General features: G+C 26.3%; 1 protein-coding gene across 1 annotated transcript in view; it reads right to left on the bottom strand.

The window, feature by feature from the left end:
- Nucleotides 1-8,333: 8,333 nt before the first annotated feature.
- The window catches only part of LOC136089367 (uncharacterized), a 26,074-nt gene continuing 19,407 nt past the window's right edge, over nt 8,334-15,000 (bottom strand). Inside the window, exon 3 of the mRNA XM_065815337.1 lies at nt 8,334-8,474. Within this exon, the coding sequence (XP_065671409.1) occupies nt 8,395-8,474 (80 nt within the window). The 3' untranslated portion in view covers nt 8,334-8,394. The remainder of the gene's footprint in view (nt 8,475-15,000) is intronic.

Here is a 15,000-nt window from a genome sequence, read left to right as displayed (position 1 = left end):
AGTGAACAGAAGTTTTACTAAAAACGTGTTTTATTTGTTTTTATTAAGTTTAAAAGAAACGTTTTATTGTTTTAAACGTTGTTTTTTTTTAGGTGACCCAAGAAGTCCTAACGGTATCGTCACAGAGCACCGCGGTAGTGCATTTAACCATGGTTTTCACGCCTCCTTCCTTACCGTAACGCAAAAATATACCCGGAGCTCGTTTCGATTCTGGATTTCCTGCTTATAAGGCATGCGCTCTAATCACTGCGCCACGGCTGCACTAAAAAACTTCCTAAAAACCTTTTTTTACGTGTAAGTTATTTAAGTAAATAACTTATGTTATACAGAAAAAAAACCTTTTTACAAACGAACTTTGAGGTCTAACAGCCCAGATCTGAATAAATAACTAAAATTTTAATGATTTTGCGCTTATATACAATTTAAGCATACAAAAACATAATAAAATAACTTTTATGTTATTCTATTAGAGCTCTTATCAAACGATCACCTATCAACTTTTCAAGCAAATCGTATTTTGCAGTATGTGACATTAATGTTCCTAAAAAGAAAAATACCATATAAATCTTTCATGCATTGCATGTAAAAAATTGCAACAAAGTAAAAACAATAAGAATAAAGAAGTGTATAACTTCTCACAATTTATAAAAGAAACAATTTAAACGAGATGCAGACCACATCTTTTTAGAAATTACTTATAATTACTCTAAACAATGAAGTTTTTATAAAATGATTTATTTTTATGTGTTCCAGCTTTCTTAAACAATGCTATAGCACATTTTACTATAATTTTATCCAAAATTTGCAGAAGCTGAAAAAATGCTGAAAATATCATAGAATATGTTTAGTTAGATCGCATATTACTTTATTCAGGAAATTTTTATTAATAAGCAAGAATATAATAACTAATCAAACTTTGCATTATTATTTTAAATTACTTTACTTTTATCAAACCTTGTTATATCATTTATTTTATCATAAAAAAGTAATGACTCTTTAAACACAGTCTTTTCCCCAAGGATATCCACTGTAGATAAAGTTTTTTTTGATTTTCAGTCTTTCGGCATTGTATTTACATAAAAACAATGAAAACCTATTATACAAAAAAAAATTTAGAACAGAGTAAAATTTTAATGAAGTACTGCTATGGAAAACAGAAAATTGAATTAAATTCTATAACATCCTTCAAAAAAATTTTGTGCGTTCGTGGCGCAGTGGTTAGAGTGCTTGCAGGAGATCCAGGTTCGAATCGAGCTTTAGACACATTTTCGCGTCATGGTGAAGAAGGAGGCGTTAACTTCCTAATTAAATGCACTTCCACAGTGCTCTGTGACAAGACAGTTAGGCCTTCTTGGTGCATCTAAAATAATGAAAATATAAAAAAAAAAAAAAAATGAAAATACAACATTTATAAACATACACGCTTAACTAATAGGTTAATAACTTGATGGCAGTTCTTCATAACAATAAACTGCCGCGATTTTTCTCTGTAAGTCTTTTTTAACTTGTTGAAAAAAAGTTTTGTGTATTATTAACTATCTCGTTAAAGATACATACACATTTTTAAATTGAAATTAAAAAAAAAATAGTTAAACTTTAATTTAGAAAGTTTTTGCACTGTAATATCATGACTTGCTTCTCTACTGTGCAAATAGTTGTGATATATTGCACTAATTGTTCTAAAGTTGGTATTAAAAAACAAATACAAAAGATTCCACACTCGAATCTTTTATATATACTTACATTGAAATATTTAGTTAAGAATATTAAACATAACGTTAATTTTGTAAAATTATTAAAAGCATGCATACACTTGGACCCCTGCTGTTTTTAATTTATATTAATAATATTTATTTGTCTTCAAAAATACTAAATTAATTTATTAATGCTGATGACAAAAATGTTTTCTTTTCTGACTTAAATAAAAAAAATATTTTTTATATTGTAAACACAGAATTAATATATCTTAATGAGTGGTTTGAAGAAAATAAACTTTCATTAAATATTGAAAAAACGAAATATATTTTGTTTGCTAAGTCATCTAAATCCGAGTCCCTCCTACTCAAATTACCTGAACTAACAATTAACAATATTAAAATAAAAAGAGTTTTTTCAATGAAAATACTAGGAATAATTTTCGATGAGAATTTAAATTGGAAAAGCCAAATAAAGCTAGTCGAGAAAAAAGTTTCAAAGACCCTGGGGATTATGTACAAGACAAAACATCTTTTAAATAATTTATGTTTAAAAAATTTATACTTTTCATTTATACATAGTCATATTAACTATTGTAATATTGCCTTGGCAAACAATCATTTATCTTTCCTAAAAATTATTTATACAAAACAAAAGCAAGCAAGTAGATTAGTTTTGGGCGCATGTAGATACGAAAGTGCCGAGCCGTTACTCAAGGAAATAAATGCTCTAAATGTATACAAACTAAATATATACCATAACTTGTTATTTATGTTTAAACTTCAAAATGAAATGATTCCAAAATATTTTTTTAAAAGTTTCACTCGAATTAATCATAAATATGAAACAAGACATTCAATGAGTAATTACTACATCCCACTAACATCACTCAAAAAATCTGGCTTCTCCCCACTAACATTACTCAAAAAATCTGACTTCTCGACTATATGCCGGGGACCACGCTTGTGGAATTCGTTTCTTGACGAAAATATGAAAAAAAAAAAAATCTATTGCTACATTTAAAAGAACTATAAAAAAACACTTACTAAATTTAAACAATACGTACATTCTCTCATTTTTTTGAAAAAAAAATCGAAATAGTTTTGTATTTTTAATTTTTTATGTACTTTATTTAATTTTAATATTGTATTGAATATGTATATGCATGTGAAGCGAATTAAATTTTTTTTTTTTGTTTATTGTCTTTAATATGTACACGAACATGTACAGATTTATAAGTTTTTATTTGTCATTTTATATTTTAACTTTATCTTAAATTTCTTCTTTTTTTAACTTTAAGTTCCTTTTTTAACTTTAAGTTCTTCGTTAACCTTCTAAAATTTCTAACCAATTTTTTTTTTTAACTTATTAATTTCACTCTTTTATGTAATATTGGAAAATGCAAAATTCAATTGTATTTTATTTTGTATTTCACAAAGGGGCTTGATAATAAGTCATTTTGACTTCTACTTGCCCTAGTCAGCTTGTAATTATATATATTTGTTTAAATTTATAGATAACATTGTAAAATGTGTAAATGACATAAGCTAAGTTTAAAAAACAACCTGATTCTTGAAGATAAGAACTTGAAGACTCTGAATAACTTTATCTCTTAAGTTCTTTAGTCAAGATTTAGGTTTGTCAATATTTATGATTTCCATTCCGTACCCAATGAAGTTAATGTTTTTGTGTTTTTTTACTAAACGTACAGTCGCTTTCTTAATTTTTATTATATTTGATGCTTGTTACTACTAAATAAAGTCTTCCAGGTAAGCTAAAAAAAAACATTGCTCAATATTTTATGTACAAATTTATTTCTACTAAAAGTTCTACTTGTATAAATAATGTGAAGCAATTGCTAGCTGGAGTAAAATTAATGTAGATAGAAATAGCTTTATACATTTATTAAAAGATTTATTTATAAAATGATTCTAACCAACACTAATTTTGTATTAGGTAATGATCATTTAATTGTAACTATACATGTATCTTTGATTCTCATAATTGAGATTGGTAGTTTCATTTCTTTTAGCAAATATAAAAAATAATTTTGCGCATATATACATAAACAAAAAAAGTATAATCAAAATACATATAATATATTTTTATATATATATATATATATATATATATATATATATATATATATATATATATATATGCATTTATTTATATTCACCCCAGCATTATTATAACTTTTAAAAAATTTTGCAAATATGTGAAATAAATGTTTAAAAAAAACTCTTTATTTTAGCACTCATAGACTCTCAAGTTTTGAAATAAACTTTATGAATAACTTTAAATATATATATATATATATATATATATATATATATATATATATATATATATATATATATATATATATATATATATATATATATATATATATATATATATATATATATATATATATATATATATATATATATATATATATATATATATATATATATATATATATATGAATATTATGGAAGCCGGCATGCAATCCCTATAAAAGTTTATTATGTCAGATCGTAAATGTTTTAAAGAATATGATCGAGAAATGGAGCAGAGTAAGCTGGCATGTAGACATATTTAATAACTTCTTCGCACTTAATAGCTTGGATTATTAAATTGCTGCTTATTTCTTGGTCTGACAATTTTTCTGATACTTCCAAATTGATTTATTTCTGGTCTGATAAATGCATATCTGTTTTAATAATATAAAAAATAATTTCTGATTATAATAGTTTGCGTCTTTTTTGAGCTTAAGGCTTAAGATTGAGACTGAGTTTGTTGCAAAAAAAAAACACAAAAAAACAACAGAAAAAACAACTTCTAATAATTTATTCATTGTTTGTCATCTAAAATTGTTTTAATTTTTTAATTTGAAAAAAGATTTTATAGGTCTTATTGATAGTCATCTGGCTATACTGCAATAATAATGATAAAATGAAAAAATACGCTGCATAAAGGTTTTAAAAAAACGTTAAATATAGAGCTTGTTGTTGTTTTTGTTGTTGTTGTTGTTGTTATTGTTGTTGTTGTTGTTGACGTTGTTGTTGTTAATGCAGAAGAATTAAAAAACATTTCCTGCAAACTATAGCTATTTTTTTATTAATTAATCTCTGTTTTACTGGAATATCTGGACGTAATTCTTTACGCTTCTTTAATCTAGTATTCATTTCTCTCTTTTGTGTTGCTTTTCGTTTTACAGCCTCTGGTTAAAATCTTAAGATGACATAGGGAATGTTCTAATAATAAGTTAGATAGGATTGCATCTTAGAATGAAGTTGATGTAATATATGCTGCTTTTAATATATGAATGTTATGCATTAACAAAGCATTTTATGAACGATTTATTTTTAGGTTTATCTAAGATTGAGAACTGTGTTCGCACTGATAAATGAAAAAAGCCGTAAATTTTTTCTACACAATGCTACTAATTGATTTGATAAATAAAATTAGTATTTATCTAAAAGACAGATACAAATAATCTTCATTAACAAAAGTCTTTTACTGGAAAGTTTTACATGCCTAATAGAGTGTTTGGTGGAGGTGATGAAGCAGTTCTATTTTGACGCATTTATACTGACTAAAAACTAAAACAACAAACATAATCTTTTGGTCGATTGCAAATACAGTGATCAAAAAAGTTCTTTTTTGAAAAAAAATTGAAGGCAATCCATTGCTACAAAAGTTTATAGCTAAAATCAAAATCGCTAGTGTCATTCGTTCTAAAAAGTTACTGCTTCAAGTTGAGGAATACAATTACAAGTTAATATTTTATTAGAATTTACATAGTACTTAAGTCCGTTTTTAAAGGTCGGAAAAACAGAAACTTTGTTATTTTATTTTCGCTTTCAAAGACGGTTTTTGATCAATTATAATTGTTATACAAGAGGTTTCCAAACCAAATTTTGAAAAAATTTAAACTTCTGGATCTCCTAATTATTTATCAAAACCATGTCTTAAACGGAGCAAGGATCAGTAAAACTAATAATTTTTTGTATTTGTAACTTGCCCTACTTATATATTCAAAACTGCTCATGAAAACATATTTTGAAAACTTATTTGAAATATATATTATTTACTCTGAAACAGTTATTAAGAATTTGCATTTCGAAAGTTTTCGATAAAAAGAATCTAAAAGTTGTACTTAATAAACCTAAAAAAACAATAAAAAACTGTTTAAATGTTTATTAAAGATTTTCGCAAACCTGCTTTTTAAAACATGTAAAAGTTATTTAAATATGGCCTTATATAAATTTAAACCTTTTTTACAATTCCGTAAGTATATTTTTTTGAACAGTTACATTTAAAAAATGGATAGTAAATTTTATTACTAGTAAAATATCCTTTAAAATTTGTAAATTTTTTCCACCATAACTAGAGAATTCAGCAAATGGAATAAAAAAGAAAGAACTAATGTTTTGATTATTTAAAAAATTTCTAAAATCATAATTATGGAAAGTATTTTTAATAATATTAAAGTAGTTCTTAAAAATAATAGCAATAGTGATTGGATATAATACTATATAACATATGGATTTACAATTGTTAAAAATATGATCTAACTTTGGTGGGAATACCATCAACTAAAGACTGCAACGTCATTACCTCTTACTGATTACCATATCATTATCATACCATTATTAAAAACGTAAATTTAATAATAGCCATTTTCTTATCATTTTTTTTAAATATGAAATTAATTTAAATGGTTGTTAGCTGTTTAAAAAAATATCTTTAATATAAAACCTTCTTTTTCTGCTCTGTCCTCCTCCAAAATACCCTACACTTTTCTTCTTTCATCTCAGTGATTGACACGAATAAGAAATTAGATTACAACTAAACAATTTTGTGTAAACGAGTTACATAAATTTTCCTATATAATAACTTTAATTTGATTCGCTGATGACCTAAACTTCTTTTACTCGAACAGTAACATCAACCTCCTGTTTAACCCTTTCGCGATTGAGTTAAAAACAGCTATATGACTGCGCGTAAAATAACGATCCAGGTTCATGATCAATTAGAAGAGTATAAAATAAAAACTACTAGTCAAAATTTTACAAAAAGACCTTGTTTTTTTTGTCAAAGAATTGGCTTTCAGAAAAGTAAAAAATTAAATTTTTTTTTTGTTATTTTGGTAACGTGATCAAAATATATCATGTTGAAATTAACAAAAATATAAAATTTCTCTACGTAACCTTAAACAAATAAAGAAGAAATACATAAACATGTCGTTTTTGATATTAAATAAATGAGGCAATTATAGCGGTTATCAAACAAAAAATATCTTCACAACCATCATTGAAAAATATATCAAGGATCTTATTTATGACAGTATATCTTTTATCTAATTTTGTCATTTTTTAAAATTGATTTTTTAGCGATCTATAAATACAATTAATTAACGGTTTGAAGCATTAACTTAAGAAATTATTTACATTTCAAAGATAAGTTTAAAGTTCTCCCCAATTGCTATAGATAAATTGAAATATTTAAAATTGTTTATGAACCGCCATGCGGGTTACTCGTCATTTAGAAACAAATTTTGTGAACCGCCATACGGGTCACTCGTCACGAAAGGGTTAAAAACAGCCTGTGAGAAAATCACAAATTTAACTTAATGGTTTAACTTGAATAAACTAACCATAACCAAACACACACTTTTTCATTAACTACGTGCAAAAAATTCTATTCTTCAAAAAAACTTCCCAATGTATTGAAAAAACTTTTTAGCTTTTCATTCAACTCATTTTCGAATAAACTCTTGATTCATTTCATTGTATTGCTTTAAAATGCTTAGAACGTTAATGAAATCAGGTGTAGCGGTGCTCAGTGATAAGACAACTTGCCTTCTTTTTGATTGCGTCAGATTGTGTATAATTTTACAAATATATATTTACCTTGTTTTTACTAAAGCTCTAACAAACAGCAAATAAATTTGAAAAAAATTGTTTTAAGGCCACCAAATAAGTTTTCTTTAATTATCATTTTATTTTGAAAAATCCAAATACCTACCAGCTAGGATTTTAAACTTATTTTTAAACATAATGGTGATCCTAATCTATAAGTCGGATTCTATATAAAGTGTTAAATTATTCCAAACAGAAACATATATCATTATTTAAAATTTTTCTTTATTCTTTAGCACTATTTAAAATAAATGTAAAAATAACTACACAAAGGTAAAAATAACTACGCTATTCTACCCTACTATGCCTAAAAAAACCAGTCTCCATTTTTTCTCAAAAACGAGATTTTGGTATCATCATATAGTATGAAGCGTACTGCACATACTTACTATACGAAAAAATCGTATACAGTTGATCATCATCCTGAAAACCGTTAAGAAAAATTATTTTCTTAACAGTTCGCTTTTCAACTTTGAAAAACCAGCAATATCAAACAATTATAAAGAAATAGGGAAAAATGACTTTTTGGCAGTAAAAAAAACAATTGCATGAAAATAACTAAAAGAAGTGTTGCAGCCATTTTCAGTTTTTAGCTTGTAAACAACTAACTATTTATTTAAAAATCATTTATGGAGATGCTGGAATGAAAGAGGCAATATTCGACCATTACACTGCTTTTTGTTAAAAACTTGTTAACACTCTCAAATAATTATATGCTTAATACGTTTTATGATATATTTGATAAAACATAGCTTCCACAAAATAAAAACATTTTATAAATTCATCTACTTTACACTTGGTTTTCAATAATGTTCTCATTAGATATATGTTCGCTGGCTCTGATAGGAACTCCACAAACTGAGGTTTTATCTAAAACAAAAGAATAACTTAAGATAATTCTGATTTTTTTTCGCATTTTTTTTTGTTTTCTTATTATTATCATAATGTAAGAGTTTTTAAGTTAGTTCGTTGAATTTTAGAGTTACGTTAAAATGTGCATAGTGTAAGCGTTGTGATCAAACCTTTACTTACTAAACTCAAAGTAGGCAACTATCACAGTCGAACAAATATTATCTAACTTTGTAGTTAACCAAAATTAAATCGACTGATCTTTTAGCCTACATATAATAGGTCGACTAAATATTTAATCTAACTAAAATTGGTTGACAAAATTCCTAGACTAAAAAAACAGACTTTTTAGTTAACTGAAAATATAATCATATAATGCAACTAATTTATATCACCTAATTAAAAATATTTATAATAAGAATATATAATGTAGTTAATTAAAATATAATACAATTAACTTGTATTCATAATATTACTTCAAACAAATTTTAAAAATGAACTTTTCATTACATAATCAATTTACCTAAAATATTGCAAAAATAAAAATTTGAACAAAACTTTTTTAACAATAATTTCAATAAACCATGTATGTATAATTGTTGCATATATTTATAGACATATATATGTATATATATATATATATATATAAAAATATATATATTTATATATGTATATATAAAGATTAATACATATATATACATATATATAAATATATAAATAATTATATATATATATATATATATATATATATATATATATATATATATATATATAAATATATATACATATATGTATTTATATACCTATATATATACATATATATATATATACATTTATATATTTATATATATATATATTTATTAATTATTACATACATATATATATATAAATATATATATATATATATATATAAATTGCAACCAATTGATATAAGTATTAATGATCCTATTAAAAAGTTATTGAACTCAGCATGTGATGCATGGGTTACTGTAAACAACCAATGACTATCTATGGTACACCTGCTTTGGTAAAAATAGCACACTCTAATGCTATAACTTCAAGGAACATAATAGTTTATTCATATTTTTTCAGAAAGTGTTTTTTTGCTATCATATTTAATGGATAGACCAGACCCTAGCACTAAAATGTCATCTGTGAATTCTTGCATCACTAAACAAACACCGATAAACGAAGTTTCAGCTGTGAATTGTAAAAAAAAAAATTCAAAAGTTTAAATTAAATAAAACAATCTAAGAAAATAATTTTTCCAGATTTATACAGCACATCATATGCAACTCCAAACCTTTCACTTATACCAACGCCTGAAGAAGCGAGGCCTTTTGAAAAAGCTCAGCCGAGAAAAAACAATGTAAATTAGCTAAGCAACCGGAAACGAACTGATACACCAGTTCGTTTCCGGTTGGAACAGTTTGACCCGGATATTAACTGATACACCAGTTTAAAAAGCGTTGCAATAAAAACAAAAATATCAAAAGAAAAAAAAAATTATTTTCTATTAACAAAGGTGGCCCAAATAACTCTAAAACAAGTAAGATTTTTGCTATTCAACCTGTAAAAGAAATACGTAACAAAAAAAATAAAGATGATAATGAGGAATTTGTCTTGTGTCTTAGTTGCTCAAAACCGTTCCAAACAGCATTTCAGCTGCTGTGTGGATACAGTGTTCAAACATTAAGTGATGGGCGTTTATGAGTTGTTTAGAATAAATGCAAAGGGGTTAGATTGTAAATGTTTATACTGTTGTTAAATAAAATGTTATTTTTATATTTTGTTTCTATAACATTTTTTTTGAAGTTTATTGTTTTACAGTTGTTTCAGCTTTGTTTTATCAAATAATAAAGTTGTTTGTTTCATCAAGTTGCAAAGCTGTTTTTGCTCAATAAGCGTTTTCCCACGTCAAATCTTGCCATAAGTTGTGTGTGGGGCTGACCTGTCGCAAGCTATTGGCCAGCCTAATCTGAAAACGGTGTAGGTTGACCCATCCAACTTGACCTAACGAAAACATTTTTAAATGTATAGAAAACCTATTATGAACTTTTAATAATGCTTTTTCCAGATAGTCTAGGGACTAGTCAACCTTTTCCAAAAAAATAAAAGTAATAAACAAAGAGCTAAAAAGTTACACATCAAGGAAAAAAAGTGGGCTGATGAGCCCCGGTCTCATCCTACTTTTTATTACAATTTTATTACATGCACGGTTATCTAAGTTATCATTATTTTTTACTATACGCTTTACTATAGTGTCTTTGTTTTGTTCTGAACATCTGTTCAATAAATATTTAAAACTTTTTTTCCTTTCTCTCTTCCTACTTTTTCCTTATTTCACTTGGGCTCGGTCTATTCCTTTTGGTGCTTATTTTTGCATTTTTTCAAATATTTAACGTGATACTCAGCGGAAATATTGTTTAAAAGCACAAACTGAAAATTGTGAATCACATATACATTTAGAATTTAATAGGCTACAGAAGCGGTTATATCCATTTTTAAATTGAAGTATCTTTAGGAATGCAATACATAAAAATACTTTTTTAAGTTTCCTGTAAAAATTGCATGTATTCGATAATATTATGACTGTTGCGCAAAAATAATACCTTTTAATGTGGTTATGCTTTAGTTGTGAAGTGGTTAGATTGCCTCTATTAATTCATTTGCTTTAACAAATTGCTGTAAGTTGTTTACAGCTATAGGGCTTTCCTTTATTTACGTCAACAATTTTTGGCAATTCTAACTCCTCCCTCCCTCTTATCAACAATTTTTCAAACTTTTAGAGACTCTTCTCTCCCTCCCTCTCCAATTAAATTATGGTATCATTCGATGACCCCTTCCCTCCCTGTATGAATCAATTTCGATGATGGTTTTAAATGTTTATCATAATTTATGTACATTGCTGAGTCAAAGAAGGTAAATATGACAATCCTCTTCTCTTTAACTTTAGACCTTATCCGATTTCACATTGAATGCCAGTTTTTTATATTACCGTTTAGTATAATAAAAAATGCATTTGCCAATATGCATAAATCGGGGGATCAGTAACTTTTCAAGACGGAAGAGACAAGATAAACTTGACATAAAAAAAAAACCATATGAGGCTTGCAAGCCGCTAGTTGCTGACCCCTGGTATAAATATTTAAATACTATAATGTAGAAAACGTGCTCGCATTCAGCTTTTTTATTTGCATAGCAGACTAACCAAAAACAACCTCGACAAAATAATAGTATTACGTGTAAACATCTAATATGCGCTTATTTAGTTACGTATGTGTCGGGTCTTTTTAAAGCACAGCATGGCTTTTAAAAAGTAGAAATATTAGTAGCTTTTATAAAATACTGAAGGTTGAGCGAGTGTATAACACAGGACTGCAAACTCTGTCTAACTTTCCTTTTTTTAAGTAATTAAGTTTATTTAAGAAAGTAACATTGTTGGGGTTAATTTGTTTTGGCTTCTCCCTCCTCCCCCTTGTTAACAATGTCAAAAAATTTTTGGCCACCATTCCCCTTATTTTGTTAACGTGATAAATCGACAGACCCTAAAGAGCTTCAATTTTAAGGTTTTGTTTTAAAGGTTTTTTATGGAAACGGTTTTCATTATTTAATTGGAGTTAATTATATATTATAAATAACATTTATGTGAAATCAATTTATAAAAATTAAATGGTTCCATACTTAAAAAATCTGTTTTGTGCAAAAATATTTTCGAATTTCCTTTATATAATAACTCCATTTAGTTTTTATGTAACAACTAGTAAACTATTTGGTTTTACATTCATCGAATTGCAGATGTTACAGTGATGACAATTATATAGTGTAAATTAAGCATTTAAAGTTTCTAATTACATTTATATTGTTTAACTAAATATGCGTCTTGTTAAACTATCTAATTTGATTTTCTTTCAAAAAATAAAAAATTGTTATAATATTATTTTATTTTTTGATAGTTTATAATCTATATAATAATATTGAACTTAATAGTAGTGGTGCCTTTTCGAGCCTATTTTACACATAACTCTTGGCAGCCATTGTAAACGAGGTAATGGCGAGACAGAGTTGCAGGCGCTTTGTTTTCTAAAAAAACGTGAACAAGTGTATGCAATTATTTAACGTACTTGTACTTCAAATTATGTAATGTAAAAACATACTAAATCATAGATCAAGTTTCACAGTTTTACGTTCATTTGAAAACTGCATTTTGTCAATTTTGCCTTAATTTTGATCTATAGCAATTTTTTCCTTTAAAAAAAACTATTATTTAGTTTTAAAATTTCGTAAGTCAATGGGCCAGCGTGACCTAGTATTGAGCGCGCAAAGCATCTGTACAAATAAGTCACGGTTCAAGTCCTATCAAAATTGATTTTATAACTTTTCAAGATTTTCTAAAGTACAATATACTTGAGTTTTATAGAGATTATATACAAACATGTGTAACGATTTTATTCACTTTAACAAAGGGAAAAGTTTTTTAAAAAGCTGAAAATTCTAGACACATTAAAAATTGGGGGAAAATTTTATAAGTTTGAGTCGCAATTGAGATACTTATGTTTGTTTTTCATTTCAATTTTTTACAACTAAGTTGAGTTAGACTAAGGAAAATGAGAATAGACAACATGTTTATATATAAAATCTATAGTACTATAAAGTTTTTAATAATGTATTTCAAATAACAAAATTAAAAAAAAAGCAAGGAGATGATTTATACTTGCCCCGCGGCGACCTCGAATTTTTTTCAAAACGGTAAGGGGGTTTAAATAGTATGCTTTTCATAAAAACCTCATTTAAAACTCTAATATTATTTTTAAAATGAACCATTGAATTAAAATCATTGTTTTTACAAATAATTGAAAGTTAAAATTATTTAATAATAATATAATAAAGATATTTAGGGTTTTACAGCTATTATACCACGCCCCCATTTAACATTATAAACTTAGAGCCCAACAGCGACAGAATTTAGACAACCGTCAAATAAAACCATAAAAATGAGAAAACTTTGAATTTTTTTCTAGCAATTAGAAAACTTTTTTGTTTAACTATTATTTTTTAACTATAAGCATTGCAAATAAAATGATATATAAGATATATACTATAATATAAATTTTGCTCTAAATATTGCTTTAATTACAACAAAATTGAAAATTATTCAAAATTTATTAGAGGAGATTATTGATACCCCAGAACAACACTGATTAGCGCGCATTAAACCTTTGAGCTATCAATGATATGCTTTTAGAAGAAAAACAAACCTTATAAATGGGTTGCTTGTTTACATTCTTATGCGCGTGCGCAAAAAACGATGGGCAAAACATTGAAGCTGAAGCAAAGTAAGCGAAAGTTATGGTGTAATGTTCATACAAGTAAACTATGTGAATCGAAAAAGTCTAACACTAAAGTTAAACCAGCGCGTCAAAATGTGTCAAATTTTGTTAATCAGTATCAAAACATACTTTGCCAATTTTTAAAAGTAAATTAAATTTAAAATTAACAAGATATACTTCTAACAATCTATACTTCTATCAACACAGGCTGGGTCTCAGCTAAGTTACAGAAGAAACTGAGAATTTGTATCAAAGTTTTCCTAAATTAGCATTGAAAGCTGTTGTTTTTAAAAGTATTAGTTGGTAAGTTGATGAAACAGAGACTGTAATGAAACAGACACGCCATCTGAAAATGAACTTTACTTTACTCCTAAAGTTCAGGCTAAACCAGTTACTACTCGTTATGAGCCATTGCTTATTAACAAAAGCCAAGACAAATTTACAGAAAAATCAAAAGTTTTACTTAAACTGTTTATGAATTTTCATCAAAATCAACTTAACACTATAGAAATTTGTTCTAAAACTTTAAGGTAAAACAAAAAAAATCCAAAGTCCTGGACTGTATCTGGCTATAAAATACTAAATCTATTTATAAAATGGGGTACAATGTAAATATTAATAACTCCTCAAAAGTCTTTATAAATCAAAACATGTAATATTCTGAAATTGTTTGCTATATTCCAACAGATTATTATCTTAAAATGGAAAGTAGTGCAAAATATGAACTTTTGAATGCAATGTCTCTACAACAAATAAATCTTTCCATTTCTGTCCAGAGTTTGTTCATTGATGTTGGTTACCCTAAGTTCAAGCCCAGATGGAATTGAAAAATGAAATTGTCATGAAGTAGGTATTTTTTAAATAAAATTTTCAATAAATATAGAAACAGCTTAGAGTTGTGGAAAGATGACCAAAATTATCCACTTAATAAAGATGGTCTAATTAAAACTAATCACCAGTATTACTATACAACAACAAGCGATGGTAACCAAAACAAAGTACTGTTTGTTGGATTGATGGAAACATGAAAAATGATAAATTCTGTATCCGAAAATTTCTGTTCTATGTTTAAAGATAAACTTAAAACAGTTTTTAAAAAAGTTACGTTGACGAAAACTGTAACAAGAAAATTGAATCCAAATTAACTACAGTTTTCTGCATAAATAAATGTTTAAACTTTCTTCCTTTAACAGAGTGTATTAATTTTCATTGTCCAG

The sequence above is a fragment of the Hydra vulgaris genome, chromosome 13 (genome assembly GCF_038396675.1).
Source record: "Hydra vulgaris chromosome 13, alternate assembly HydraT2T_AEP".
Classification (NCBI taxonomy): domain Eukaryota; kingdom Metazoa; phylum Cnidaria; class Hydrozoa; order Anthoathecata; family Hydridae; genus Hydra; species Hydra vulgaris.
The sequence above is the reverse complement of the archived record's forward strand: the minus strand, read 5'-3'. Positions and strand labels throughout refer to the sequence as shown.